General features: G+C 42.5%; 3 protein-coding genes across 3 annotated transcripts in view; 2 read left to right on the top strand and 1 right to left on the bottom strand.

Annotated features, from left to right (window-relative positions):
- Window positions 1–844, top strand: part of cnksr3 (cnksr family member 3) — a 56,913-nt gene extending 56,069 nt beyond the window's left edge. The window contains exon 13 of the mRNA XM_080882441.1: window positions 691–844. Coding sequence (XP_080738567.1) covers window positions 691–710 — 20 coding nt within the window. The 3' untranslated portion in view covers window positions 711–844. The remainder of the gene's footprint in view (window positions 1–690) is intronic.
- On the top strand, window positions 750–17,886 carry ipcef1 (interaction protein for cytohesin exchange factors 1). Its single transcript, XM_080882442.1, has 9 exons — window positions 750–794; window positions 7,047–7,216; window positions 8,312–8,385; window positions 8,591–8,662; window positions 9,367–9,422; window positions 10,843–10,931; window positions 12,893–13,148; window positions 13,226–13,398; window positions 14,393–17,886. Exons 2-9 carry the CDS (start codon window positions 7,058–7,060, stop codon window positions 14,591–14,593), a joined length of 1,080 nt encoding a protein of 359 aa, XP_080738568.1. The 5' UTR covers window positions 750–794; window positions 7,047–7,057; the 3' UTR covers window positions 14,594–17,886.
- A 2,019-nt stretch (window positions 17,887–19,905) lies between these two features.
- On the bottom strand, window positions 19,906–26,092 carry rps7 (ribosomal protein S7). The gene is made up of 7 exons (XM_080882526.1): window positions 26,031–26,092; window positions 25,432–25,517; window positions 24,073–24,144; window positions 23,301–23,444; window positions 22,685–22,749; window positions 20,746–20,896; window positions 19,906–20,017 (listed from the first exon to the last, which is right to left on the bottom strand). Exons 2-7 carry the CDS (start codon window positions 25,504–25,506, stop codon window positions 19,940–19,942), a joined length of 585 nt encoding a protein of 194 aa, XP_080738652.1. The 5' UTR covers window positions 25,507–25,517; window positions 26,031–26,092; the 3' UTR covers window positions 19,906–19,939.
- Window positions 26,093–26,117: the final 25 nt, after the last annotated feature.

Genomic DNA, 26,117 nt, shown 5'->3' with positions numbered 1-26,117 from the left:
TTTTAAGAGTAGATATATGACAGAAAACAAGAAAAGGCAATAACAGGTCCACTTTAATCTGTTTAAATGCTAAATCAAACTTTAGCTTTTCTGGTGTTTTTTATTTTATTTTTTATAAATAATTAGTGAATTCTGTTGTTTGAATCGGGCTTTGCTGTGTTACAAGATCAGTGTCAATGAAGCAAAGTGTAAGCTGTTCATTATCTGGTTCTAAATGAGCTAGTCCCTCAGGTAATAATCTTAAAGGGCACATATGAAGCTGTCAAAGACTAACAGCTCCATCTCGTGGACCCTGTGGTGAACTGCAGTTTGAACTTATGCCTACTATTAAACTCTCATTCAGCTCTGCAGCTGTGTAATAGACAGACTCAGGTGTATCTTTAGAATAGTCCACATTTTCTTCTGTAATATTTGAGTGGATGCTCAGGAAATTTGTAGCAAACAAATGTTTAGAGCTAAAATATGCAGACTGGTGCATGAACACATTTCACCCCACTATAGTTGGCAATAAGGCGGCCTTGAAGTTTTATTTTCTGCTACAAGAAGGCTGAATGTCAATGACATGTGTCTCTTTGATTTGACTGTAAGAGGGAAATGGTGTGAGATACTGAAGTCGGATGTCTCCACTGTAACTAAACAGCACTGCATAAATTTGCTTAATTTCCTGAAAATAAGTTTTATTTTCTACAGAGCAAACGGGAAGTTTCTGAGAAACAGACGAGGGCATAAAGATCACGAAGAGCACCGAAACAGGAAGGACGCTGTGGAGTCTGAGTGGTGCGTTTATGTAGAGCGTGAGTGTGATTTTGTGACTTTGTGGTCTGCTGATGTGTTAACATAACTTCTCACAAGCGGAGCACACTTCAGTTCCTCCTGTGCTGCGCGTCTGTCTGCAGGAAACGCATTACACTGCCGGACACCCAGACTGCAGGTAAGGGCGCTTGTTTCGGCAAAGTTTCTTGCTTCAGTCCCCCCTCTGTTTCATTTGGCGCGTGTACAGAAACCTTAGCTAGACAGAGACATGTAAAGTTAAGACTAACGAGACCACAAACATCTGCCCAGTCTCATACAATTAGCGGTGAGTCTGTAGAGGGTTTTTTGTTTTTTTTTTGGTGACCGAGGTAAACTGGTTTTAGAGTACACAGGAAAAACAAAAAAAGGAACCGCTAACAGATGAAATATGCAGCATCATGCAATATCTCTAATACTGTAAACCTCTAAAGTGCAAGGTAAAGTGTTAAAAAATAGACAAAGAAATCAAATTTCATTATATCATATATTATTTTTAGCTGTTTTGGACCTCACAATTACACCACGTGATCTTTACAGGTATGCGTTCATACATTTTCCTACCAGAAACTTGTGATTCAGTGCAGTTGCATTTATACAGCATCCCATGAAACTCTTTTATATTGTAAGGTAAAGTAAGGTAAGCACTTGGTGATGGTGGGGAAGAAGAGACCTCCAACAGAATCAGGCTCAGGAATGGGCGGCCATGCTGTGACTGGTTGCAAAACGATGGGAAAAAAGACCAAAAAACAGGATAAATAATTCAATGTAAATATTAATACATGTTCAGCTATAAATGCATGTGGAGTGGAAAAGAAGTGCACAGTGCATTATGGGAAGTCCCCCAGCAGCCTGAGCGTATAGCACACATGTATACCACCTACTAAACAGTGGAACATGACACCCACAGAGATGTTGTATACTCAACTTTGGTATCAACATATTCATGATCAGCATGTCCAGGATATCTTTGCCTTATCTTCACAGAGATGAAACGCAGTGTAAAGACTGAGGACAAGTGAAGTTTAAATATCAAAACAGAACTCGGACCAGGAAGTCCGCTTAGCCTACTTGCAAGGTCAGCAATTATAAAATGTCTTGCTGTAGCAACCATGATTTAAGGCATGCTTAACACAAAAAATCTTTTTAATCTTACAGGAAACACACACACAGAAAATCAGTGTTTCCTGTAAATTATGCTTGCTAATTAAGGAAAGGCAAAGACTTCAAAGACATCAGACTGTCTCTAAAACCTACAGACTCTCCTATACCTGCACACTAACAACTGAATTTACATAATTTACACAGAAGTGACTGGACAGTACATGGAGACTTCTGCATACTACTATGACGCATAAATTACCACCCCCGTTAGAAGTGAAAGGTTAAACCTGAAGTTTCCCCAATAACTTATACAGAACAGTGCAGAACTGTGATGCCCCTCCCTGCCCTATCCTATTTGTGTGAATGTGTTAATATTCATTAAACCAACTTCCACACTGTGATATAAATGAATACATAACTTCATTTCCTCTTCCTTTCTGTTTGTGTGAGTGTATCTGACATCAGACAGCTGACATGAGAATGTTGTCAGCTGCTGCAGGTCTCTCTTCCATCCTGTCTGGCAGCAGTCTTCTTTGCTGTTTGTGTTTTGCTAGTTTTGGGTAAATACCTAATTTTGTACTTAAGCAAAGCTTCTTGCCACATACCGTGCGCACATTTAAGATGAATGGGGGATCATCCCGGATATTCACACCATGTTAGTGTTTGGGCCATTGTTGAAACCACCTTTCCTTGTCGTTGCTAAATGCTAAATTAGGTAGAATGGCTTTCTTGGGTCAGGCTTAACATTTTGTTTAGATGCGTTACTTGACTCTTGAGTTAAGCTGCTCTTTTACCACAACTTAACTTAAGTTCCTATTTTTGTTCCTATTTTTGTTTGGTACATATACTCATCTGTTCTCTTCTATAACCACATAAGTTCATGAGTCATGTATTCCTTTAGTAGGTTTACTTGAAGTGAGCTTTTAATGCTGGTAAAACTGGTGTGTAAATACCCGTCATGCATATCTGTCCGGAATCAAGGTTTGGGATTAGTGTGGGTGGATTACCTGGGACTTGTTGTTTTTGTTTGTTTGTTTGTTTTTCATTTTACATTGAATATATGGTTACCCTATTCAAGAAAAAAAAACTATTTAATGCTCACGTTCATGGTCTTCATGCCTTTATTACTCCAGCATAGCTCTCCTCTCTTACCTGTCTCACCTACCTGTCACTTCCTCTGTAGCCTGGCTGTGGCTGTGTCCCAATTCAGGGTCTGCACGCTTGAAGTATGCACACTACACATATGTACGTACGGTGCGTACTATAAGTACGAGCAGTGCGGAAGTAAAGCAACCATGATACTAACTGCGAGAAACGTTACATACAGCTTTGTTTGACAGAAATGAAGGAGAAAAAATGTTTTGTTGGTCATTCATTTTTGTCATGACATCACTTTGATTAGTTGAGTATCTGAGGCTGAAACCACGGGACTATAAAACATGATTGTTGGGCTTCATTCCTGTACTGAACAGTCATTTCAAGATTACTTAGTAAATAACAATTAGCTAATGTTGTTCATGAGACTAAAGTCATCTCACTGTGGTAATGTAAATATATATATATATATATATCCTTCAAGCTCGGGTCCTCTACCAGAGGCCTGGGAGCTTGAGGGTCCTGCGCAGTATCTTAGCTGTTCCCAGGACTGCGCTCTTCTGGACAGAGATCTCCGATGTTATTCCCGGGATCTGCTGGAGCCACTCGCCTAGATTGGGAGTCACCGCACCTAGTGCTCCGATTACCACGGGGACCACTGTTACCTTCATCCTCCACATCCTCTCGAGCTCTTTACTGAGCCCTTGGTATTTCTCCAGCTTCTCGTGTTCCTTCTTCCTGATATTGCTGTCATTCAGAACCGCTACATCGATCACTACGGCCGTCTTCTTCTGTTTATCTACCACCACTATGTCCGGTTGGTTAGCCACCACCATTTTGTCCGTCTGTATCTGGAAGTCCCACAGGATCTTAGCTCGGTCATTCTCCACCACCCTTGGGGGCATCTCCCATTTTGACCTCGGGACTTCCAGGTTATACTCGGCACAGATGTTCCTGTACACTATGCCGGCCACTTGGTTATGGCGTTCCATGTATGCCTTGCCTGCTAGCATCTTGCACCCTGCTGTTATGTGCTGGATTGTCTCTGGGGCATCTTTACACAGCCTGCACCTGGGGTCTTGCCTGGTGTGATAGACCCCAGCCTCTATGGATCTTGTACTCGGAGCTTGTTCTTGTGCTGCCATGATTAGTGCCTCTGTGCTGTCTTTCAGTCCAGCTTTGTCCAGCCACTGGTAGGATTTCTGGATGTCAGCCACCTCCTCTATCTGCCGGTGGTACATACCGTGCAGGGGCCTGTCCTTCCTCGTCTCCCTCCTCTTTCTTGGGTTTCTGCTGCCATGCCATGCATGGTAAGGAGCTTTCTTGTCTTTATGTCAGTAGCTTCTATCTCCTCCTTTGGCCAACTTATTATACCAGCTGGGTACCTGATCACGGGCAGGGCGTGGGTGTTGATAGCCTGGATCTTGTTCTTACTGTTCAGCTGACTCCTCAGGACTTGCCTGACCCTCTGCAGGTACTTGGTGGTTGCAGCTTTCCTAGCAGGCTCTTCATGGTTCCCATTCGCCTGCGGGATCTATGTCTGCAATGTTGCCTTCTGGTAGCTCGATCCCCTCAGTTCTGACTTCCCTCTCTTTGTTATCATCCGACTACACTTCTCCAGCCCGAATGTCATTGCTGTATATCCTGGTAGTGTGGATCAGTGAATCGATGTCTCGTTCACTTGCATAGATTCGCATACAGCTTGATGTCATCCATGTACAGGAGGTGGCTGACAACTGCTCCATTCCGTAGTCGGTATCTCACTGGTTCAGGCCTATGCAGAACAGCAGTGGGGACAGAGCATCTCCTTGGTAGATCCCGCACTTGATGGTGACTTATGCTATGGGCTTGGAGTTGGCCTCTAGTGTTGTACACCACATCCCCATTGAGTTCCTGATGAAGGCTCTTAGGGTCCTGTTGATCTTGTACAATTCTAAGCATTCCTGTATCCATTAACATCATCTAGCAGACCTTCTGAGGGTACTTCACTTAATCTTGGTAACTGGCTATGGGGGATCCAGGTCTCAAGCTTGGCCAGTTCCTCTCGCACTCAACGATCCTTCTCCTATTGCACTTGGGGCTTACTTGCATAGTAGCATTCCAACAACGCCCTGTTTTCGTCTCTTGCCCACTGATGCCTTCTTGTTCCAGTAGCCCACTTCTCGTCAGGGTGCCCTGGTTCCTCAACACCTGACCTTGTTGAACCGGGCGACGTCCGAGCTTATCCCAGGGTTAGGGATAATACTGATGAAGACTTACACCTGGTAGTGACATAAATTTTGGATAGAAAAGAGAGAGAATTTATTCAAAACATAGACAAAATTGAAAACCTTTGCCCACTGGGGCAACAGGGGCCAAACTTCACTTTGAGTGAAGTTTGGCTCATGTGAGAAGAGAGCAGCATTAGTTCCTATTTTTGTTTGGTTCATATGTTTTTTTGTTCTCTATTGTAACCACATAAGCGTATGAGTCGTGCATTTCTTTGGTAGGTTGACTTTGGGTGTTAACTTTCTGTGCTGATAGAATTGCAGAGCATTAATGTTAGTAATATGAGAGTTAAGATTATATCACAGATGTTACAGAGTAAAATGTCGCAGTTGGGAAACTTGCCATGCAGATAATGCAGCATATGAAACACACTAAATACCCCACTCTGTCAGTATAAATATACAAAAAGGGTCAGACAAACACAGAAAAATGACTCTATTAGTGCCACCTTTGAGCGGGTTAAACAAGCAAACCCCAAGGATGGTAAGGGTCCACAATGGCACTCTGCACCTTTGAGATGGTCCAAATTTCAGATATACTGAAGGTTATCATGGTGGCACCTCTGATCGCATTGCACAGGTCGACTTTTTTTCTAGTTTGTTTTGAAACCAACAAATAAAAAAATGAAAGTTTACAAAAACAAAAAAGGAAGAAAACGTTGCTCTCATGGCTTTTGTGACAGATGCTCTTCAGTGGGGTGGGTAGAAGTCCAACAACAAAACCCAAACCTTGCAAGCATAACAGCTCAAGCATTGTGTCTACAGGTAAAACTATGTTTTGAGATGATTCTTCAAGCAGTTTGGCAGAAAACTATCAACATGCATCAATTCTAAGTCATCACTGATCCTAATAAAAGTAAAAAAAGTTTTATCTTATGACAGAGTGCCTTGCTTGTTCTCTATTGTTATTAGAATACCACAAATTATCTGTCAAGACTTCCTGAAACTTGTTTTTATAGAAAATGAAAGGGCAGACTCAACAAAGAAAGAATGAAACAGTCTCATCTGTATGAGTTGATCAAAAGAGACAGAAAAGCAGCTCAATGATGTTGTTTATTCTAAAATTAGTGCCAAAACCGAACATCAGAGTATGCAGATAAACCGGTAAACAGTGGAATTAGGACAGCATGATTTAAAAACATTTGCACTACCCAGGCCTTTGTATTTTTAGGACACACTGAGGTCTACAGAGAAGATCAGGAGTCTGTTTGAAAACTCATAAATACCAAATCAGGAAACCAAAAGTGGCTGAACATAGGATGACCACTGCACCGAGGCTCTGTGGGTTTCAGCCTGCTGCTCACAGCTGCAGGCAGCGTGGGGCATTTGACAAACGTGACACAAATGTACAAATTTACTTAACTGCTTGTTAAGTAAAACTAAAATAAGTTTCAATCAATAAAATAATGTTAAAAGTAAATTAAAAATGGAAATACAGGAAGATAAACTGCAAGAAGAACAGACAATGAAAATCTGTCTAAAAAGATAAATGTATAATTTAATAAGGAGCTGAATAAATAAAAATGGATATACAATAAAATAAAAGTCAACAATAGAGGTAAAATAAATACAGGTGAATAAGTTAAATATTGTACATTAAAGTGTCTCAGGTCTTATAGCTGAAGAAATAACTCAATAAATCCAATAAAGTAAGCAGGTCTGAAATTAGTAAAAATAGTTGTCCAGTTGTCTGAGTACATGTGAGGCCCCTAAGGAGCATCATTGTTGGATGGCTCCTCCCTCTGATCTGAAGATCTGAACCTGTAACCTGCCTTCCTCCTTCTCCTGCAGAGTCTGCAGCCATGAGTCGGCGTCGGGTTTCGGTCAAAGACCTGGGAGCGGTGGACTGTCAGGGATGGCTGCACCGGAAGAAGGAGAGCCGTAGCTTCCTGGGAAGCAGATGGAAGAGATACTGGTTTGTCCTGCAGAGGAGCTCTCTGTACTGGTACAGTAACGAGATGGTGAGCCACAGTTATCTCACAGTTAAGCCCTACAGCTCAAACAACGTGCAGTAGAATTCAGGTCTGACATGTGCGATTAGCATCAGAAAATCTGTTCCCGGTTTGCGGAGACTTTGCAAAACTTGAATGAGCACTGTATTCTTAATCTTGGACTCTATTAGAGTGTTTTTGCATGATTCATAGTTCAAAATAATCCTTCTTTATCTTATACTCCTCATTTGATCCTCTATCCTTATTTGAGCTGCCCACCCTACCTTGAAGCTAGCTTGATTCTGATTGGTTGCCCCTCTTAAAAGTTTAAATAGAAGTTGGGTGGGGCTTTTGGTGTCTGAGTTGACCATATTATGGGTACCTAACTCTGTGACATCACGCAGAGATAAAAAGTAGACCTAAATATCTGAGTGCTGAAGCTCACAATGTTTACCTGTACACACAGTGACCTCGTGAAACTTTCGGATATGATGTGTCAGACAATTGCATGAAAGTTGCTCCTAAAGCCACGAACATGCCCAAGATATCTAGTTTAAAGTGGAGGGGAGCTCTAAATAGATTTTAAGTGGCTGAGTTATACATGAAAATAACCTTTGCAGTTGAAGTCCAAACTGTTGTTGAAGCAGGTTTTAACATGGGAGTCTGTGGGGCCTGACTCACTGTTGAAGTGAGCCTTAGAAGAAGTGCTGCCTGTGTGTGACACACATGACATCTTTTAGAAAAATAAATAACTAAATTACGTGGTTTTGAAATTTTTTAAGTTTCTACTTTGATACAAATACATTAATATTCCATATAAATGTGTTTAAATAGAAACATCTCTTATATGTTAAGAATCATATGTAAATCCCTTTATCTCTGTGAAGCTGTAAATTTAAATAAGCATATAGTCAAACCACACTAAGACACGAAGTAGGTCAAACTGCAACCAAACAGACAGATAGAGCACAGTCCACAGCGATGTGCATCCTCTGGCTCTGACCACTGACACTTTGCTGAGATCACACAGGAACCTGAGATACAGACACATTGTTTTCTGCAGACTTCACTGCATTAAAGTGTTTCTCATCAGGTTTTCTGAGCTCTTTTTGCTCCTCTCTGCAGGCTGAGAAAGCTGATGGATTCATCAACCTGTCAGGCTTTACCATCGAACAGGCCAAAACCTCCAGGAAGAAATAGTATGACATGTTTTGTTTTTTTAAATTTTCCCCTCTTAAACCACAAGACTTTTTGCTGTTTGTACACTCTCTGTTGCTAAAGCATCTTAAAAAAATGTCTCAGTGGTGAGAGATCCGCTGCAAGGCATTTGTTTTCCACATCTTCACCAACTGCTTTATATAGTGCATTGAATTTACCATTACTTTGCTCTGTGTTGTGTTTCAGTGTCATAACAGCCAGTCATCCTAATGTAGTGACTATTACTATTGGTGCTGAGAGCTACATAGAAATGAATAAGTGAGTACTTTTAACCCATTGTTATTATTTTATCATATGTCATTGAGTTGACTGATACTGCTTCTCTTTATTTCCTGTCATTGACTGCGTACACTTACAGGAATGAATTCTTCTATAAAATATGACTTTTGACAGTTTTTATACACTTGGTGCTGAATGATGTTATAGAGATTTGGATAGAGATGCCCCTCCCATCTACTGTTTAAACCTTACACATGGAGCAGCCAATCAGAGGTTGGCTTAAAGGGGGTCAGTTCAGTCTAGTAATGCATGTGATGCTGGAAATCAGCATCTTAGGCCCACTTTGAGGGTTTATACCAGCAGAAAAATGTCATTATAACTTTTCAAACTGATCCACATAAGGCAGAAACTGTTGAGATTTTGCAGACATGCTTGTCTCAGAATGTCCTCTCCTGACTTTAGTGGCTTAGTCTTATAGAAAAGAGTGAAGCCTAGAATTAGTGACATTTGCACTTCAGCCAGTGGTGGCTGAGAAACTTTGCTCTGAACTAATAAGTATCACTATTCTGTGTCAGAAAGTACAGTCATTTCCTCCTCCCATCCTTTTAATGTCATGTTTCTTTTTATTGATTCATTGCAGTACACCGTGTAGTATGTTGCATGTTGTGTGTCATTTGTAGAGTTTAATGCAGTGTGTGTGTGTGTGTGTGTGTGTGTGTGTGTGTGTGTGTGTGTGTGTCCAGGTGGATCAGTAAACTGACAGAAGCAGCTGAACTAGATGAGGCAATCAACAGTGAAGGTGAGAGGATTAAAAATAAGAATCTACCAAAATGATGATGGTGACACAGCTGCAGTCTGAAGTTTCACACACTCATGAGCATGACTGTCAGGGTAACTCTGGCTTTTAATAATTTCTTTGAACTCTTTAAATCAAACGTAACATTATGACCACTGACAGGCGACATGAATAACACTGATCATCATGGTGGCAACTGTTAGTGGGTGAGGCACATTAGGGTGAACATTTTGTTCTCAGAAACTGGCAAACATAAAGATTTGAACAACACGGGCCAAACTGTCATAGCCAGACGTCTGGGACAGAGCATCTACAAGCCTGCAGCACTTGTGTGGTGCTTCTAGTCTGCAGGGGTCAGTATCTGTCAAAAGGGTTCCAAGGAGGGAACGGTGGTGGACCAGTGACAGGGTCACGGGGGGCCAAGGCTAACTGATGCACGTAGGCAGCAAAGGCTGGCCTGCGTGGCCAATCCAGCAAACAAGACGTTGTAGCTTAAATTCCTGAAAAAGTTTATGCTGGTTCTGATAGAAAGGTGTCAGAACACGCATGGTCTGCATAGTTACAGACCAGTCAGGGTGCCCATGCTGACCCCTGTCAACCACAAAAAGTAAAGAAGAAGGACTACCTGCAAATTCTTCAACATTGCCTCAACTCTACATTTGAAACTTGTTGAAACTGACACATTTGGGTTCTCCTGTGGGACAATGATCCCAAAAACATTAAAACTGATTAAATCAAATTAACATTAAGCTTTTAGAATGGCCTTCCCGAAGGCCTGACCTCAGCCCTAATGAAAATATGTGGATACACTCAAAAGCTCAAAAGTCCAGTTTTTTCAGAGTCATTAGAGATGTGTGCTGTGCAATCCTTCCACTGTGGATGAAGAACTGTGCAGAGAAATCATTAATGCCAAAAAATACCATGACATACTCACAATGAGTGTCTGTAAACGTCTGACCACAGTTACTTCCCACTAATGTATCTCTCTTACAACTAACATTTCACACACTGCACCCTCTTCTTTTCTTTGATTACCCCAGCTTTCCTTTCCATCTTCACAAATTTGGTTTTCTAAAATTTCTTTGCTCATTCCTGTCCCTTTAAAGGAAGGTGGTATTTTTCCCTTTTTCATATATTTTTTCCTTGACACACTTCCTCTCCCTTTCCCATTGCTACATCTTCCTTTCCAGTTTTCATTCCTTTTTTCCCATTTACCCTTTCTCAGTTTTTCCTTCTTTTTTGTTTTTTCTATCATTCTTTCACTCTGATTTTCATCACATCTTCACATGTGTCTTCCCATTTCTTGTCTCATGTTATCTCTTTCACTGATCTGTTGGTCCTCTAGTTTCCTTCACACATCATCTATTTATTTTCTGCTTTGCTGCTTTCTTTACATTGTCTCTATTTATGCATGTGTGTGCAGAGCGCTACAGTGAGGGGAGTGATCAGGATGAAGAAGACTTGTCGTTTTCTTCTCTTGACTCTCAGCTGGATTCAGTGGCCACCCAAAATGTAAGTAAATGCATGAAGTCCATAGAAGAGAGCTTAATGTAAAAGTAAAATAGGCACTAGCCATACTGTAGATGGGGTAATACATTTGGGAACAAATGGTCTTTGGGCTGCAGCATTTTTAGCTGCAGTACCACAAATGACCACTGACGAAAACTCTGGCAAAGTTTGTTCAGGCTGTTGTATTGATTTTGATTGATCGATTTGAAACCATAGTTGGTAACACCAGTTTCTGAAATACCTTGGCATTAGTTTGGGGTGTCATCACGATGCCCATCTTTATCTACACTGATCAATAACATTAATACAAGCTGCACTCTGTGCATGATGAGGCCAAAGAAGCTATAACCTGTGATGTCACGTCCGCCGGCACAAGCTGTTGTTTTGGTGTTGTTTCAGCCAGTGGTGCATTTCTCAATTTTGTGTGAGACTGTGTCGGTTTTCTAACCCCAACCCTTTCTGAAAACAAAAAACCTCAAACTCTGTGATTAGTTTGCGTACAGTTTTTACTTCCTGTAACAGCGCTGATGTGAAACTTTTGACTGAATGGGAAAACCTATTGTTCAGAAAGACACTGTGGTGGTTACGCACGCTGTAAATGCTGGTTTAAATGGTACGTAGCTGTGGCTATAGCACCATCAGTATTTGAAGCAACCTGTGCTGGTGGGTGTATTGGGGCACTAAAAGCTGAGTACCCAGCTCCTAGGCCTTGTTCCAGATTCAGATCTTCATCTGGAATTCCCCCTCAATTTGGATTTCCTATTCACAAAGTTGGAGCAGCCCAATTAACTCAAAGTTAACAGTGGCAGCAGTGAATGATACATGATTGGCTCTACCTCTCTAAGAACCAAAACAAGTCCTTCTTCACCAACCTTGCATTCATTGTAATTCTCTTCCTTTAATAATTCCTCCAACCCTCACAGAATCCCAGCTCGAACTTCACTTAATTATTCCAGCACACTGATTTCAGATAATCTCAGGATCTTGGCAAGAAAAGTGACTTCTTTGAGTTTTTTTAAGTCTTTACTGTACATCTTTGCTGATTTGATGAAAGCTGGCATAACCTTTACATTTGTGTGCTCCTTTTGTTTCCCTGATGCCTTGGAGGGAACAGTTTCTGCCCGCTGTTGGAGGGTCCTGATTACTCTAAGTTTCTTCCAGATGGTAGTGTCAGCATAGGATTATTTAATGGTCTGTGTGCATGGGCCTCCGGTAAACTTCAATGTTGAGGTTTCCATTCTCCTCAATGTGCACAGCACAGTCCAGAAACAGCAAATTATTATTATCCTTTGTTATATCACTGAGTTGACCTGAACAATGATTCACGTGAACAATTGGTGTCATCCACGTATCTGTACCAGAGGCTAGGTGATGTTCCTTTCCTGTTCCACCTAGCCACTTCCACTTCCTCCATACAAAGGTTGGCTAGAATGGGTAACACTGGGGAGGTCATGGCGCACACATGTCCTGATAAAGACCCACATCCTTTTTCATACCTTGGCACATGATCATTAGTAGGTCAACGAAACTCATGAGCATCATGAAACCAAAAATACAACAGGGAAGATTCAGAGTTGCTGAGCAGCTAGAGTCCTCTGTGAGACTATTTTGACATGTTTTCCTGCCAGAACATTTGAAAAGAAGATTCAAAAAGAGATAAAAAGAGATATCATATTTTTATTTAAAATGGTACACTTGCTCAGTTTAAACATTTGATAGGTATGTTCTCCTGATTCCTGAGTGGGTTTTTTCCAGTTTCCTACCATATTCCAAAGACGTGTATGGGGTCAGGTTGATTGGTTGTTCTAGCATGCCTGTGAGTGTGAACTGTTTTTTCCCCTCTGTGTTAGTCCTGTGACAGACTGACAACTTGTCCAGGTTGTATCTCTCACTGGGATAGGGGTTAATCAAGGGTTAATCTTAAATTTAAAATGACTGAAAACACATATTCTGTCTTTTCACAGGGAAACCGTCTTCAGCCACCCTGGGAGTCTTTATCCTGCACCTCACTCCCCACCGTCTCATCAATAATCACTGAAAACAGAAGCAGAACCAGCTCGGCTGGAAGCTCTATGAGCAAAAACCGAAGACAAAGACCAGTTTCTGAGGGCAGCGGTCGTCTGTCCTGGCTGGACCTCCCCAAGCAGGATGAAACCAGCGGAACACAGACTCCTCCTCTAATTCATGTTAGAGAGGAAAAAGAGGAGGACACAGTCCAGGGTAAACACCTGCAGCTACACGTGGTTATCATGTCGTCTCCTGCTACTTAAACTTACTGATTTTTTTCCTGTTTCCAGAAAAAACGCCAGATGAGATGGAGAGCCTCTACAACCATCTGAAAGCAGCCAGCGTCAATCCAACTGGACAGACATTTCAGAGGGACTTCAGGGCCTCATTTATCCGGCGATGTAAGAATGAAAAAGTCAACGAAAAGGTTCACCTGGTCCGGATACTCAAAAGCACATTAAAGGTGAGTCTGAACTTTTGTCTTTAACTAAATGCCAAAAAAAAATGAAAGGGTTAGGGTACTCAGTTACACGTGCTGTTATCAAGCAGCAGACCCTGGGGCTGAAATGTCAAAGGGCCATCATTCATCAGCTGATGGAGGAATCCAAACAGCGTGTTGATTCCTCTAATGGCTGCTTCAGCCTGGCTCCAAAAGTGAGTCAATCCTAAAAGACGTGTTAAAGTGTCCAATTTTACAGTCGAAATTATCATGTTTACAGCCAGTATAAGAAGCTAAACCACATACTTAGATAATATCAAACAATAAATTCTTTATTTATCCCAAAATTTGGAAAAAATTACTGTGTAACACCAGTTAATTACATAGAAATACACATATACACATACGAATATGATACAGTAAGGAGCTATTCTTGAAAATGAATCCAGGTATCATGGTGGTAAGGATTGTCTGCACCTGTCCTTGAAGCAGCAGAGCTGTAACAGATGTTAGTCTTCGGCTACATGTGTGGTAAGTGGTGCAGAGGGTGTTCAAGATCCTTTATTGTTAACTTAGTTTGGTTGGTGATCAATAATTAATGGTACTCGTGGCCATTGATCAGTGGTCTTTGATCAATGGCCAACTGCAATGTTGAATTGCTAAGCTATCAGCTAATGCTAGCTGTCCTGCATAATACAGGGTCAATCGATGTTGACATGCAGACTGACTATCTAATAAATCCCTAGATTTTTATTTAAGGAGACTACTTCTGTGACTGCCTCTGACTTTATTAACAATAATATCTCCAAACTATCGCTCCCGACCTGAGCTGTTTTCTTGTAGCAGGTCTTTTCTTCTGTAAAACTGGACATTTTAATAAGGGAGTTAATGGGAACTGACCCGCTTTTGGGGACACCCTACACTAAACATTAGAGTAATCTACACCCTGTTTGGATTCCTCCATGAGCTGATGCCTGATGGAGGATCACTGCATGTTTCTAACACTCGTGTTTTTCAGGCTAAAGAGTCCGAGCTGCTGGCTTTGGAGAAGATCCTGAATGAACCAAATCTCACAGCGCTCATGTACAGGGAGTGGAGACTCTCCAACACCATCCTGCTGCAAGATATCCTTCAGCACAACCAGGAAGCGGAGGGTGCCACAAGCCCAGACGGGATAGTGTCTGAGATTTTAGAGCTGCCCAACACTGCTGTACAGTAACGTTATGAAGTCTGAAAGACACTGAAAGACAAAAATGTCTAAACCCCACCATCATCCTGTGATGAGAGGAAGTTGGTTCCTACTCTGGATTGAATAACGATGCTACAAGTTTACTCGAGGTTAACCTTTAAATGCTTTTCACCTCACTTCTTTTCATGCAGCAGATTGGGATGTTTGTAGGTCTTTAAAGCTCAGGAAACACTGTTTTTAATTTCAAGCCAAAACTTTAATTTGTATTTGATTAATGTTTTTTTGTTTTTTTTTTGACGATTTGCTTTATTTTGTGGATGTATTTTTTTAATATATAATTTCTGTTTATTTTATTTAAAAAGAGATGACCTCCACCAAGTAGCTTGTGTGACTTTTTTCAGTTTCTTTAGCAGGAATACTCCAAAGGAAATGATGGATCTGCATGATGGTTTTATGTGAAGTGGGGATCATTCCAGCTTAGAAGTGACTAAAGTGTTGGATTCAGCAACTTTTGGAAGGATTCTTTGAAATTGGAAAAAAATTGACATGTTGAGTCACAGCTTCACAAATACTTCCATCCATCCATCATCATTCCCGCTGCTTCACACTCGGCTGCGAACCGTTCCAGTGGGAGCTGGAGGCCATCACTCAATGAAGCCAACAGAACCACATCATCCGCAAAAAGCAGAGATGAGATTCTGAGGCCATCGAAGTGAAAGCCCTCCGCCACATGGCTGCGCCTTGAAATCCCGTCCATAAAAATTATGAACAGAATCGGAGCCCACCCATATGGAAAAGATATATATAAATCTTATAAAGTTTGTATCTGTCTTGTGTGAAACTTGTATGAAAAGCATACAAGAGTGAAAACAGATATAAGATCCCTTGAAAAATTATATAAATGAAACTTTTATGTTTTGGATACTTACTAAAATAATATCTGAAGGTGGCCACTTTCATGAGTAAATCATATAAGCCTTATATGATTCACTATATGAAGTAGGCCACATCTTATGCAAGTCTTTTATAAGTTTTTTTCTATTTCTTTTCCATATGGGCATCATCCGCCCAGGAACGAGTCCGACTTATTGCCAGCAATGTGAACCAAGCTCTTGCAACGGCTGTACAGGGATCGAATGGCCCGTAGCAATGAGCCAGACACCCCGAGGGACACGGTTGAATGCCTTCTCCAAGTCCAAAAAACACATGTAGACTGGTTGGGCAAACTCCCATGCACCCTCAAGTATCCTTGAAAGGATGAAGAGCTGGTCCAGTGTTCCGCGACTGGGACGAAAACCGCATTGTTCCTCCTGTATCTGAGGTTCGACTAGCAGACGAACTCTCCTTTCCAGCACCCTGGCATAGACTTTCCCAGGGAGGCTGAGGAGTGTGATCCCCCTTCTTAAAGATGGGGACCACCACCCCAGTCTGCCAGTCCAGTAGTACTGCCCCTGATCTCCACGCAACATTGTAGAGGCGTGTCAACCAGGACAGCCCTATAATGTCCAGAGCCTTCAGGAACTCAGGGCGGACCTCATCCACACAAGGGGCTCTGCCACCAAGGAGTTGTTTAACTGCCTCAGTGACCTCGCCCCCAGAAATTGGCGGGTCATCCCCGTCATTCCCAGACCCTGCTTCCTCCTCGGAAGACGTGTCAGTGGGATCAAGGAGGTCTTCGAAGTACTCCTTCCACCGCCCGACAAATACTTTTCATGTTTAAATTTAAAAAATCTGGTAGACATTAACTCGGTATATGGGCTGGTTCTTATTCAATGCTTTTTTTATCTACTCTTCCTGAGCACTCAAAGCGCTTTATTCAACACGTTCACACATATCCACATCCACCTTTTTCTATGTCTAAGTGCTTTCTATCTAACATTAACACTGATGGATGCAGGAGCAACTCGGCGTTCAGGATCTTGCCCAAGGCCTCGTTGACATGCAGACCGGAGCAGCCAGGAGTCGAACCTTCTATGCCTTAACTTATTGTTGTAAATAAAATATTACAACTAATCTGGATTCAGGAGCCGAGTTCATGCCAGGTGTCCCTTCCAGTTATGAGCAGTGTTAAAGTTTACTCAAAGTAAAAGCAAATATTGATGTTTGCAAAGATTTAAATGAATTTTCAGTGAAAGAAGAGGCGGGATCTGTATATATTTGTTGATACTTTTGTTGTGTGAACAAGTCTGAAGCAATGATTTTACGACAGCTTGTTTTCTACCTCTGAACTCGTTCACTGCAGTGTCGTCTTGAGGATGTCTCACATTTTTATCATCCAACACAAAAATCCCATTCAAGCTGGGGCTGCGGTCGAATGCTCAGTTTGAATCTGCTCATCATCAAGCTGATGCCTTGATTTAACATTTACAATAATTCAGTTTGCGTTTTTACATTCAGGTATAAGATACTTTATCATAGGTGTGTTTTGTTTGTCTCTGAGCGGAATGAAATAACACAATAAGAACATGTTGTATTCAGTCTTCTGACTGCAATACATCTAGAAACTCTAGAAATGCTGTGAAAATATTCTGCTATCAAACTGGTGGAAATGTAGGAACGGGTTCCCAAAAGGCACCGAAAGTAGAACTGGGTCTAAACTGGTGCTGCACCGGTGAAAGACAGGTTTTAAAGTCTGTTAATATTTTGCTTTTTGCTGTATTTATTGTACATTTGCAGTAAAATGTTTGAAGTTTCTCATTTTGTTGAGTCATTGTTTTACGGCACACTGTAGGAACCCAGTACTGACATTTCTCCACATTCAGATTTCAAGTTTGAAAAAGCGATTTTAACAAACTAGTGTTAGGAGGTTGAGGCTCCAACAACACGCGTTATTAAAACTCCTGGATTTGGCCTCTAGATGTCATCAGATTAAAAACAACCAATGTTGGAATCCTGTTTATGATTGAGGGCCACAGGTAAAATGCATGCAGGGGCAACATCAGTATTTATAAAGTGTGTGTATGATGTGTATAAGTTCTTTTCATTAAAAAAGAAAAGAAAAAAAAAGGTTTTCCTTTTAAACAGTAAGGTGGCATTTCTTGATAGCAGAAAAAAAGCTGCTGCTGACAACCCACCTCTGGCGCTGGTGCCCTACCCTCAGTTTTAAATGGATATAGACACTGAGGGTTTTCGGGAGGAGCCTGGGTCTAGGTGCGGCTTGCCGCTCTGGGGCGGGGGTACCTGGACCTGGGATATAGAGTATGTTTGGGGAGAGCGACTGTCTGGGCAGTGTCTATTTGTGTCTGTCTACACGTTGGGTGAGTGTCGAGTATTTGGTTGTGTATATGGGGTGGGAATGCACGTTTGTGTCCGCGTGTGCCTGTTTGTCTGTGTCTATATGTCAGGTTGGGTCTTAGACTCAACCTCTCTGGGTACATCTCAGGCCCTCCAAAGTACGGAGGCCTATCTCCCCTCACCACACTCCCTGCCGGTGGCTGATGCCCTCAGACGTTGGTGTTTTGGTGGTTCTTGTCGACCTGGGCTGGGTGCTCATGTATGTACCGGCTCACTCCTGGTGGCCGATTGGCGGGGCCTGGCGCCTGTGGCCCGGTTGGGCCCCTTCCGGGGGGTGGGGTGCCCTCAGGCCTCTGGGCCTGAAGCTCGGTCCTCTCTGGCACAGCTGGCTGCCGGCAGGCACGCCACTGCAACCCCCTCTGGCTTCTGCTCCGTAGCTGCTGGGTGACCTCTTGTTTGGGGCTCTACTCAGCTCTTCCCAGGAGGGTGGCACGGTTCCCCCCCTTTAGTGGTCCTCCTTGGGTCCTCGTACTCTGGGGCCTGGATCTCCTCCATACCTGCTTCATGCCCTGGGGGACGGGGCTATGGCTCCCCACACTCCCTAGCAGATCGTTACATGGAGAAACCTTTGGAATACAAGCATGCTGATCCACACAGGTCTACACACGGGTGTACACACGGGTGTTCACAGACGCGGACTACACCTTTCTTGGCTGCTGCCTCAAAGCACATTGTGCGCTGTCTATCGTGCGTGCTGTACAATATCGTTTTAGTATCTACTGTTATCTACTGCTAGCTAGTTTATTGTGATGGTGCTGTATTTATGATGTTGCTATTTTTTGTTTTTCTCTTCTGTTTTTTTTTTCTCCATACAGGTGATCCAGGTGTTTTGTTTTTCTTTCTTTCTTCCCCCCCTTCTCACCGTCTCTTCTCCCCTCCGTTTTTCTTTCTCTCCCTCTTTCTTTCATTCTTTCCCCCTGTCCTATCCCCCAGTCATGTCTGTCCCGTTTGTAGCAACCGAAAATAAAATAAATACATAATTATAATAAAGGTCAATCAAATGGACCAATATGGCAAGGCCATGATGATCCACTTGGTAAAATAAATCCGCTTGGCATCTTTCTTGGTCTTAAGACAACAATTCTGATGGCTAAAGATCCAAACGGGACAACAAAGAGGGGGGGGAAAAAAGCTGCTGTGACAAAGAAAAATCTGTCAGCATGAAATCTTTGGACTATAATTACACAAAATAAATGCATAAAATTACAGAAAAAGTTCTGAAAGCTCATTGTCCACACGTTTTGCTTTGTTTAAATTTAATGAAAAAAAAATTCTGTCATTTAATTACTTTGCAGTATGAACGGAGGGAGGTTTTAATCTGTAGGAAAAGCTGTAAAGCTGAAAATACTAAACTCCAAAACCTCTTGTGGTGAGCAACAGATCAAATGGCTTCAAGTGCACATTCAGGCCTGTACGACTCATTTAGACATTGAGCCAAGGCTCTGTAAACATGCACACATGTCTGCCATTCAAATACACTTTTTTGAATATAAAACTATATACAAACTAAACTGTAAATGTAATTCAAAGAAACTATTTGTATTTAGTTTTCATAAAAAGCCTTAGTTTAAGTCATTTACGACTACTTGGGAGAACTCAAAGTGTAAGACCTGGACAAGTTTGAAATCTCCTGTCCTCCACAATGAAAAATGGATCAACATAAAAATGGGTGTCATTATTCTTAAATAATAATGAAATGCAGCCAGATGATGCAGATTTTATGTTTTCGCCCGTTCCCCCTCCCGGACAGGCTAGCATTTAAATCTGGGCTCCGATCTGTGTACCTGGCCTGTATCACTACATTCACCGTCTTCGGTCAGCCACCCACCCTTCTTTCCAGTAATGGTATGATCTGAGCTTTTGCGAAAAGTGTGCCAATCAAAATAAAATCCTGCTTGCATGGATTTTCAACAGGGCTGAAGATTTTGCTCCCACATACTGACAGGTTATTAATAATTGACATATCGTTTGAAAAGCTTAATAGTGCTCCGCTGGTCTCCAACGTGCCCTCTGAGAAGGAAATCAAAGACCACAACCTGCAACAGTAGTGACAGTAAACAAATTTTATTTTGTCATCTGCATTTACAGCTGGAATTCTGGGAATTCAAACACGACGTCTTTGCCTGTGAGCTTCTTGTAGACACCAGAGAAGGTCTCCACCTGAATCAGGAAAGAATAAAATCAACGTTAGTTTAACTTAACCTGCCTCTTATTTACCATCGCCACTTTTTCTTTACATGATATAAAAAAAACAAAACAGCAACAACCAAGGCTGCAGGACAAACTCCTGTCTGCAGCTGAAGGATTTAAACAGGTCTATTTTTTATGCCAGTATGTTGTACTTAATACAACCCTTGGATTTTGGATTGGACTTTGATCTGTGCATAAAACTCAAAGTAAAGGACAAGTTAAGCCATAAATTCAATTTCTGTTTATGATCAGTCTGTGCACTGCATGGTTTAGCTCCCCAGTAATGGCCCCAAAGGACTCTGGGAAGATGTAGGAATATGCAGGACGCTCGTCCTCACCGGCCAGCAGCCGGGGACAGAGCTTTCTGTCCGACATTGTGGAACGGGACTGTACGTCTCAGCTCAGAGCTACGCTCCCATACGCCACCAGGACAGAGCCAGGAGAGCAACTCTCTGGATGTCCACGTCGGAACAAAAAGGTTTCAGACTTAAAACATCTCCAGAAATTTAACCGAGGGACACGTGCTCCGTCTTATCCTTGTAATAAATCCCGTTTTTGGGAGGTGTTTGGTGTGACAACGTGACTTTTTCCACACCAAACAATCCTTCCACTGATTAATACGTTAAAGACTGACACTTGAAAGCATCGTTATTCGTGTTTCCTGAACATGCAGACGCCTCCGCTGCTTTAAAACTCACTTTGTGTTCGACGTTGTTCTGCTGAGCCTTGTCCAGGTGGACCTTGATGAGCCTGCTGCTGTCCAGTTTCACTCTGATCCTCTTACCCACGATCTCACTGGGGAACACCAGGTCCTCCAAGATGGCGTCATGGACCGCGGTCAGAGTGCGGCTGTAGAATTGGGGGAAAGAAAAAAGGTCATCAATGCTTCATTTCCAACTCCGTTTAGTTTCAGTGTGTGTCCACAGCGAGTTTCCGTGCTTCAGTTCAGTTTGGTTCTTATTGGTTGAAAGCTTTAGGTTCTACTTGAGCTTTTATTACTTCTCTACCCTGGTGGGGTATTTATCGTGGGCAGAAACACTTAATCATGCTGACATCCTGCTCGTGTTAATAACTTCGAGCAACAAGACATTTCTTCCTCCTCAAGTCCGGTTTTTATTTCATTTCATTAAAGTAAAACATTTTCCCCGATAACAGTTTTATGTTACAGCAATAATCTTGGGAGTGAGGCCCTGAAGGTCAACACCTGAGGCTTGGTGTTGATTACAAAGCTTGTCTCCCAAGGGCAGCCATGGGTCCCTGCAGGCCTGCCTCCACTGCACTATGTGTGGCTGCAGACCTGCACGACAACCACAGGCCGATCAACAGGATGCCAGCCTAGACAGCCGCCACCTCAAGCAGACTGGAGGGGTGGCAGACTATGACTTACAGAAGCAACGGGCACCGCTATAGTACCCTAATGAGTTTCACTTCCTCTAAATAAATCTTACTGAGAGTTTTAGTCAGCCTGGTCCGAGCTGAACTTCGGATTACTGTGTTTTACCAAACGGTTGAAAGATTTAGCTCGGATAAACCGGGGACCAATAATCACATCAGTAAAGTTTTCCTTCCAAAGCACCTGCAGCGCCCTTTCAAACATCCAACTTTCAGCAAAAACCGGGACTCTCTTCACAGAAAATAAAAACATTCAGTCACACCTTCTTTGGTTTCTATTAATGATCAGTCTGTGCACTGCATGGTTTAGCTCCCCAGTAATGGCCCCAAAGGACTCTGGGAAGATGTAGGAATATGCAGGACGCTCGTCCTCACCGGCCAGCAGCCGGGGACAGAGCTTTCTCTCCAACGTTGTGGAACGGGACTGTACGTCTCAGCTCAGAGCTACGCTCCCATACGCCACCAGGACAGAGCCAGGAGAGAAACTCTCTGGATGTCCACGTCGGATTAGATTTACAAATGGGTTTATAGCATCATTCTGTCCAGTTAATAAACCTTTCTCCCGTTTTTTTAGAAACACATTTGTAGATTTAAGTTTACAGTTATCCTCACAATCTCTTTTATTTTGAAGGACAGAAATAAATCTTAAGGGTGTTACCTGAAAAAAGATGCTTCAACACAGTATTAACATACATCTTTTAAAAATCATTTATACACAAAGCAATTTCTAAAGCTTAAAGAGAGCACTGCAGATGCATTAACGTCATGTGATGAAAATTAATATCACAAGAACTATTAATTTTCATCACATGCATCTGGTAGCATGCATTGCAACAGTACCTCCACAAGGTGGTGGTAGATCGCAAGTAACCACCACCAGGCTACCCGACGCTGGACTGATAAAAGGGGTCTGAGAAGGTGACAGAAGATCGAACACTTTACAAACCGAGAGAACACTGAAGTTCAGAAAAATGAAAGTAAACTAAGCACAGTGTAAATGTTGCCAGCTAAAGTTCATTATAGTGTTTTTGTATGAGCTCAAAAAAAAAAAAAAAGGCTCAAGAGTATTAGTGGAAATGCTCATCACTGCACCATCTTCCCTCCGTTCTTTCACTTGAATCATTGTCAGAGCTGGAAAGTTTCTAACATTAAAGACTCCAGATCCACTTTAACACATTGACCCACTCTTGCGAGTCAGCCGCAGAAATCTGTGATCAGATTTTAAAGCCAACTCTCGGCACTCACCTCCTGGGACGCTTCTGCTTATTCTTCGTGCGGCTTTTCCTGGTGGGTTTGGGCAGAATTCTCCTCTGAAAGTCAGAAATTGTTCAATTAATCTCCAACGAGGAATTGGGCAAACAAAAGCAACTACAGAGCAGCATGAAGGTAACAATCAGGTTCAGGCTGATATTCTTGCTTACATAAAGAGGTTTTATTTCATTATCAGCCTATAAGTTGAACCCTGATTTGAAAAGATGTGCACTGCATGGTTTAGCTCCCCAGTAATGGCCCCAAAGGACTCTGGGAAGATGTAGGAATATGCAGGACGCTCATCCTCACCGGCCGGCAGCCGGGGACAGAGCTTTCTGTCCGACATTGTGGAACGGGACTGTACGTCTCAGCTCAGAGCTACGCTCCCATACGCCACCAGGACAGAGCCAGGAGAGCAACTCTCTGGATGTCCATGTCGGATAAAAGAATCACCGCAACACACGGACACATACCTGAGCTCACGCCTGTTCTTAACAGGGTTATGCATTTTAAGTAATGTTTTCCAGGCATCCAGCTTGAAAGCAAAACGTAATATTTCTGGATATCAAGTAAGTAATCAAACTGACAGTCACAGCGATGGTATCCTCACCTGTGCAATGAAGACCACGTGCTTTCCACTGAACTTCTTCTCCAGCTCCCTCACCAGGCGCACCTGAATCTTCTGGAAGGACTTCAGCTGAGGGACAGGAACGAAGATGATGATGGCTTTCCTGTTTCCACCAACCTCGATTTCCTGAAAAGAATAAAACAGCAGTCATTTAAGAGCACAGGGGCTCTGAAGTGTGATGTGACGCCACCTGGGCAGGGCAGGAGCTCTCCACGAGGTGCCCAAATCCCAGCTTTGGATCATTGAAGGAAATTGTCTTAATGTTTCGTAAATCTGTGGCTGTTAAAACTCAGAGGAACATGCATTGAACTCTAGGTTAGTACGAAAGAATTTTAGTAAAACACGACGACTTATAACACCAGTACGTATCAAAAAGTGTGCACTGCATGGTTTAGCTCCCCAGTAATGGCCCTAAAGGACTCTGGGAAGATGTAGGAATATGCAGGACGCTCGTCCTCACCGGCCAGCAGCCGGGGACAGAGCTTTCTCTCCAACGTTGTGGAACGGGACTGTACGTCTCAGCTCAGAGCTACGCTCCCATACGCCACCAGGACAGAGCCAGGAGAGCAACTCTCTGGATGTCCACGTCGGATTAGATTTAAAACGTAGCATAAAGATAAATTAAAGCTTGATTTTGAGTCAGTGAAAAGCAGCAAACACAGCAACAGGCTTGTTAAAACAAAATCTATGTATCAGTTATGTAAATAATTCAATGACACGAAGCTCATGCACACAGGTTCATGTGAACTCTCACCTTTGCTGCAGTGATGTTCAGTTCTCTCAGCTGAGCCTTCAGGTCAGAGTTCATCTCCAGCTCGAGCAGAGCCTGTGGAAAGACCAGTCAAATGAGTAAAGCAAGCACAACCACATCACTCATCCTGACTAGCTCAAACGTTTTCTATTAGCTTCATATTTCTGCTTCTCTCTAAAGGAGAGCCCAATCCCACTGGTGGCAGATTTTCCATGTGGTCATTAAAAGAAACAAAACCATCCCTTTTTAAAATACATTATAAAAAAACTGAAAGTTATTTTGGGAGACTCAATTATCAGCTGCTGCACCAGTAGGTTCTTCATCCTGAAGACAGACTAACAACTCCACCATCTTGGACTCCAACTGGTGACGGTTATGCTCTTGAGCCTCAGTGAGCTTCAGCTGCTGAAGGTTCAGGATTACATCACCTTCCAAGTTACAGGATCTCTCCACAGCAAGGGGAAAGACTTCCATCACCAGCTGCTGTCCAAGACAGCAGAGTTAGAATCTGAGACAGCTGACTGATCGCCATGAGAGCAACCAGGTAAGCTTTAGGGAACACTAGATGAGAAATACCACAGCCGCCTGGTGAGCAGGGTTAAAACATCACTTCAGTTATTGTTAAACTAATCAGTTAAGCCAGGGGTACAGCTTTCTGTCCGACAGTGTGGAACAGAACTATGTTGAGCTTCAGCTGCTGAAGCTCAACATAGCACTCACAGGTGCATTATTTTACTTGCCTTTTCTTTTTTTGAAAGAGAAAACATGACCTGGGTTACTTTTTTTGCTTACTGAACTTAAAATGTATCACCACTATTGCACTGCAATGCTGGTGCTGCTGGTACTTTATTCACCAGACACTTCAAGAAATATGATATAATTTTAAGGCCGCATCACCCCATCAGTCCACCAACCAGTAAGCGGACAAAACCACCAAACAGGGCTGTCCTAATGAAACACTCAGCCTTACAGGATTGAGAAGAACCAGCAGCTGAGACTTTAATGTCAGTCATAATTAAATCACATTAAAGACTCAATCACACACAGCCTTACATTCCTCCAACAGTACAATTCTTGTTTAAATAGTCACTTGGAGACAAGAGAGTTCTGATACTGTACATGAACCCCTGTACACAAAAAAAAATCAGTACCTTTTTTAAAAATGTAATCTGACATAAAATTGGCCTCATATTAACAGATAGTGCAGTTATGTAATGGCTGACCAATAAATCATATAGTTCTCTTACACCATATTTATTCATGATGCCCTTTACAGTTTTCTCCCCAACGGCCCCCACAGTTACTCATTCAGCTGGACTGAAGCTTCAATAATACATGGATCTGTGATGCCGACTTTCTTACCTGAGAGATCCCAGACTCAAACTCGTCTGGCTTCTCGCCATTAGGCTTCACTATTTTGGCGCTGGTACTGAACATGGCCTTTGTCTCTGCACGGAGAAATAAAAACATTTAGGTTAGACCCACCGGCATCCGAACATATTTAATATCCACCCTTTATTGAAAGCCCAGAGCACCGCTAACCTCCAGGCGTAACACCTCTGAGCTAACCGGGCTACACCACAATAGCACAGGAGATTGATATAACAGCCCAATGGACATAAAACGGCACATACATATTAACTACTTGAGTCACAATTAAAAGAACTTAACATCCGACCCTGAAAATTAACTTAAGCTCTTTTTCCTTCGGTTTTGTGACGGCTAACTGAACACATGCACGGCCTGTTGCTAGCCGCTACTCGCTTGCCGAACTCATTGAGCAGAGCCCCTCTACTATGTCTTATTTAGACATTAAGATGAGCCATCCGATACTGCAAATCACATAATCTAAGCTATCACAGGATTCACTTGCCCTACTGTGTGTAAACCTTGCCATTAAATACATTTAAAGTACATTTTAAAACAGAAAAGCTAGTCCAGAGTAAAATGGCACGACTAACCTCTGTCAACGACGGCCAAGGAAGAGGCCGGAACATCGCGAGAGTTGGATTAATCCAATCGGGAGCGACCTTTTTTTCTATCGCGAG

Source organism: Rhamphochromis sp. 'chilingali', assembly GCF_963969265.1.
Source record: "Rhamphochromis sp. 'chilingali' genome assembly, chromosome: 5".
In the NCBI taxonomy this organism is placed as follows: domain Eukaryota; kingdom Metazoa; phylum Chordata; class Actinopteri; order Cichliformes; family Cichlidae; genus Rhamphochromis; species Rhamphochromis sp. 'chilingali'.
The sequence above is the reverse complement of the archived record's forward strand: the minus strand, read 5'-3'. Positions and strand labels throughout refer to the sequence as shown.